The 5,578-nt window shown below is 41.6% G+C and overlaps 1 protein-coding gene across 1 annotated transcript; it reads left to right on the top strand.

Moving 5' to 3' along the window:
- Positions 1–558: 558 nt before the first annotated feature.
- LOC109151121 (phospho-2-dehydro-3-deoxyheptonate aldolase 2, chloroplastic-like) lies at positions 559–4,869 on the top strand. Its single transcript, XM_019299041.1, has 4 exons — positions 559–1,240; positions 1,749–2,026; positions 3,048–3,570; positions 4,481–4,869. The coding sequence occupies exons 1-4, from the start codon at positions 791–793 to the stop codon at positions 4,727–4,729; spliced, it is 1,500 nt and encodes a 499-aa protein (XP_019154586.1). The 5' UTR covers positions 559–790; the 3' UTR covers positions 4,730–4,869.
- Positions 4,870–5,578: the final 709 nt, after the last annotated feature.

The raw sequence follows: 5,578 nt of genomic DNA on the forward strand, positions 1-5,578 counted from the left end.
TATTAACTCACAGATTTTAAGTTTCAACAACTATTGACATTAAGCACAACCTCACGCACATTAAGTACAAACTCCACACACATTAAGCACAACCTCATGCACATTAAACACAAACCCCACGCATATTAATCACAGATTCGCTCACCTTAATTTTGACCTACATGCAAAAATTACAAAATTGCCACCACGTTTTTTTTTTTTTTTAAATTTTGACAATTTTGAACGTTGATTTAAGCGAGATGAATAGTCCAGATTAAATCGCACAATCTCACCTGGTCACTCTAACCGCACCAGAACCTAATTATATATATATATATATATATATATATATATATATATATATATATATATATATATATATAGTACATTTTTAATTTAGTAAATGGAGAATGAATTTTGAAAATAAGTACAAATAAACAAGTTGTCAATTTCAATTTTCAAAAATAGAGAATAATTTTCTGTCAATAAACGGGCCCTGATAGTATTTCTCATTTTCTCATGTGCTAATAATTAAATATTAGACCATCCCGCCAAAGCGTAGAAAGTAGAAACACTGAAACTACTCTATTCTTCTGTCTCCTCTGCCACCTAACTTTCTCCTGGTTTTGCCACCTACCTTCAAAAACTCTGTCTGCGCTCCAACAACTCTTCATTCATTCCATTCAGTCATGATTCATGAATTCTGCCCATCTTGTGTTTGTATAAAATCCAATGCGAAACGCAAATCAATCTTCACACCTCTCCCCATAATTAAACATCTCATTCTCTTTCTCTCATTTTCCTGCTAAGAATGGCGGCTGTATCCAACATTTCCCTGTTCCATTCCCAACCCCTCCGCCTCCCTCCTCTGCCCCAGCGCCGCCGTATCCACTCCATCTCCGCAGCGCAGGCGGCGGGCACCAAGGCTCCTGCAGCGCCGGCGGCGAAACCGGGGAAGTGGAGTGTGGAGAGCTGGAAGAGCAAGAAGGCGCTGCAGCTGCCGGAATACCCGGACGCGGGCGAGCTGGAGGGCGTGCTCCGGACGCTGGAATCAAATCCCCCGCTGGTGTTCGCCGGGGAGGCGAGGAGCTTAGAGGAGAAGCTTGGGGAGGCCGCGTTTGGCAGAGCTTTCCTCTTGCAAGGCGGGGATTGCGCCGAGAGCTTCAAGGAGTTCAATGCCGTCAATATTCGCGATACTTTCAGGGTCCTTCTTCAAATGGGCGTTGTTCTTATGTTTGGCGGTCAGATGCCTGTCATCAAGGTACGTAACCAAACCCTAGCTATTTCCTGATGAATCAGTATATATATATATATATATATATATATATATATATATATATATATGTATGCATGCAGTAGGCGCTTAGGCGGAATCTAGGCGGGCGTCCAAAAAACAGTGATTGACTTGCAGTTTGACAATTTAAATGATGTTGTGGCGTCCAAAAAACAGTGACTGACTTGCAGTTTGACAATTTAAATGATGTTGTTATATATATAATGAAAAAAATTAGCAAGCGGAGCTGATCGGGTTAACCTGATCGAAATAGATGAGTTAACTTGGCTAAGTTAGACGCTAGACGGCCAAGTGAACCGAGTTAGGTGCTAGGCGGCCGATCGCCTTGGCGGGCGCCTAGAGGAGAAATTGCCACGGTCAAGGGGCACCTCAGGATCTAGGCAGAAGCCTAGCGGGGATCTAGGCAGGCGCCTAGCCCTATTTTTGCAATAGTGTTTATATATATATGTTGAAGTTGGAATATGGATGTGAGTAGGTGGGGAGAATGGCGGGTCAGTTCGCAAAACCAAGATCGGATCCGTTTGAAGAGAAGGATGGAGTGAAGCTGCCGAGTTACAAGGGAGACAATATCAATGGCGATTCATTTGATGAGAAATCAAGAACTCCAGACCCCCAGAGGCTCATAAGGGCTTACATGCAATCTGCTGCCACCCTTAACCTTCTCAGGTCCTTCGCTACTGGAGGTTATGCTGCAATGCAGAGGGTGACTGGATGGAATCTTGATTTTGTGGAGCACAGTGAGCAGGGAGATAGGTAACCCCCCTTCCTCATTATAAAGTAAACTTGTACCCGGGCTTAGTGTAATTGGTTCGTCAGTTGTAGCGTGGGGGTTCAAACTTTTGGGTTGAAATAGGAAACAATTAGAAATTAAAGACAAAAATTGGAAACTTTTAAAAAATCGACAACATCAGACAAAATTTATTTGGGACATGCATTTCTTATTATGTCCGCGTTTGAACTAAAAAAAAATTTCTCTGAAATTAACAAAAGACGCAAGTGGTATACTTGCCTCTTAGGTATTATACAAGAGACGCAAGTGACACTTGCGTCTCTGGTCCGTATACACCATGTTGGTGAAACGCAAGTGAAAAATGCATTTCAGCCAAGACTTCAAACTATTTCCACACATTTGTTGTCCCATTTTTCGGTGTGGCAGATGTGGAGTCACTTCAAACAGTAGAACGCACGTCAGATTGTTGAACTTGCATCTTACTAGAGACTTCGTCAGACTGTTGAACTTGCATCTTACTAGAGACGTAAGTTTGACCGACAGTATTAGGCTGCTGAGGGTGAGAGGTGCAAGTGGAAGTTGTGTTTCTCGTACAATAGGAGAAACACATTTTCCATTTGCATTTCACCAATATGGTGCATACGGGCCAGAGACGCAAGTGCCACTTAAGTCTCTTGTATAATACCTAAGCACTTGCGTCTCTTGTATAATACCTAAGAGGCAAGTGGTACTTGTGTCTTTTGTTAATTTCAAGGGAAAAAAATTTAGTTCAAACGCATGTGCCCCTTACAAGAAAAACATATCCCAAATGAATTTTTCTTAATGTTGTCTACTTTTTAAAAGTTTTTCAATTGTCATCAATTTTTAATTGTTTCTCATTTCAGTCTTTGACCTCAAACTTCTTAGGGTATGATCAGTGATCTGATTGTGCCGGCTTAAGATTAGCCCAGCAAAATTGGGAACACCTCCCAAGTATAAAATTAAATAAAGTTGGGGATTATTTATGAGTTTTTAATATATCTCTCCTCCTGTTACACTACACAGGTATGAAGAACTAGCTCACAGGGTTGATGAAGCCTTGGGCTTCATGTCTGCAGCAGGGCTGACTCTAGATCACCCTCTCATGGCCTCCACGGAATTCTGGACATCCCACGAGTGCTTGTTGCTACCTTACGAGCAAGCGCTTACCAGACTGGACTCAACTTCCGGCCACTACTACGACTGCTCAGCTCACATGGTTTGGGTTGGGGAGCGTACTCGGCAGCTAGATGGCGCTCATGTTGAGTTTCTGAGAGGAGTTGCCAATCCGCTGGGCATAAAGGTTAGCCAAAAGATGGACCCGAATGAGCTGGTTAATCTGATTGAGATCCTCAATCCGAATAACAAGCCTGGGAGAATCACGGTGATAGTGAGAATGGGCGCGGAGAATATGAGAGTGAAGCTTCCGCATCTCATCAACGCTACACGCAGAGCTGGGCAGATCGTGACTTGGGTGTGTGACCCAATGCATGGAAACACCATCAAGGCGCCGTGCGGACTCAAAACACGCCCTTTTGATGCAATATTGGTATGCCAAATGCTTTTGTGTTATTGTATCCTAATCCCCTATATAGTGTTTGTTGTATATATTGTCACCGGCATAGAGTCCAACGCAGCACACAGCGCCTGCGCGGCGTTTCGGGACCCTTCATATCCTGCGGACCAGCCTTACCCTCATACGTGTCATATTAGTTTGTCTTGCTAGGGCTCATCAGGGCCAGCAATAGCTCCTGACCAGTCGTGCCCTTCAATCATTATTGTGTGGACCATATTTTGTCTACGGTAAAATAATATACATTCAGTACAAACTGAATGTACATTCAGTACAAAAATAATGTACATTGTACCATATTTGTACATTCAGTACAAATATAGTAGACAAAATATGGTCAGCAATAGCTCCTGGCCAGTTGTATCCTTTAATCATTATTGTGTAGACCATATTTTGTGTACTATAAAATAATGTACATTCAGTACAAAAATAATGTACATTGTATTCAGGGGAGGTACATTATATTATTTTTGTTTTGAGTGTACATTATACTGTATAATGTACATTCAGTACAAATATAATGTACATTTAGCATATTAAAAATGTACTTTTTGTTATGGCCCACATAACATTGCGTGGACCATGGTCCACACAATAATTCATTAATTTGCCTTGTGCCCTTCAAATTGCATCGGTCCCCCGTTGTGTCCTTTGAGTCACATCGGTCCCCTTCATAGTCTAGCGATAGGTTCTCCAAACTTAATCGGGTCGACATGCCTAATTCAGCCAGACCTTAACGTCTAAGGCAGAACAACCCTTAACGCTATTAATGCCCCTTTATCCATTTGACATGCTAACTAGTTGGACATTTCATGTTTTGGGTCTTAATACGGTCACGAAAAACAGTCCGTGTCAATATACTTACTTGATTGGTATGGCATGGCAGGCTGAGGTTCGAGCTTTCTTTGATGTTCACGACCAAGAAGGGAGCCATGCGGGAGGCATTCATTTGGAAATGACAGGCCAAAATGTGACAGAGTGCATCGGTGGTTCACGAACTGTGACTTTCGACGATTTGAGCTCTCGCTACCACACCCATTGCGATCCAAGACTCAATGCATCTCAGTCCCTCGACCTTTCCTTCATTGTAGCTGAGCGGCTAAGGAAAAAGAGGATGCTTTCTCAACGCTTATAACACAACCAAAAATAATACTCTTTAGTATTTCAGCACCCAATGATTCGAAAATGTGATGAATGTCTAAATAAATAAAGTCACGCCTTCCCTACGGTTGTTAATGTTAACTCCGGAACCTTGATGGCACAAACTTCTTATAATTGGTAATTCCTAATAAGCTTTAGTCAAGTACTAATATCATTAACGAGTATTATATTGCTTATGCATGTGGAAAGTGAAGAAAAAACCACAAATCAACTGGATTGGGCAACACTTTCATTAACAATCTGTAAGTGTTCAGAAGAGAACTTGATTTCCAACTTTTTTGTTTATCATGGCTACAAAAATATTTCATTCCACTTTAAATAAAAGTTAGAGAAAATGTTAGAGAAAGGAAACATAAATTACCTACGAATAAATTAAACCAAGAAACCAGAAATTTAATTACCAAAATCCATTAACCAAAATAACACTGGCATAGAGCAACCCGTACATACAACCAAGATACAATAGTCTCCCCCACATTCTCCTAACCAGCCACTCCTATCCCCTTGATAGAAGAACACCAGCCAAAAGGATCCTTTACAAGAAGCTTGGAGCAGGCAATTGTCCAGGGTGGAGGAGAAAAGGTGGCATAAACCACAGAGAAGCTATACTTTCAATCAATAGCATTTTGTTATATTGTTACTAAAAGAATACTAGTAATTCCAGATTATATACTTGTTGCATTTTGGATTAACTATGATGGATATATTGTAAATAAGACTCGGTGCGGATCGACCCCGAAAGAAACTGGACCCAATTAGCTCTGGGGCCGAGCCCAGCCTCCAAAGTTGTTTTCACCTCCAAGAGCCACCTGTGGTTCAACCA

Source organism: Ipomoea nil, unplaced genomic scaffold (genome assembly GCF_001879475.1).
Source record: "Ipomoea nil cultivar Tokyo-kokei standard unplaced genomic scaffold, Asagao_1.1 scaffold2283, whole genome shotgun sequence".
NCBI lineage: Eukaryota > Viridiplantae > Streptophyta > Magnoliopsida > Solanales > Convolvulaceae > Ipomoea > Ipomoea nil.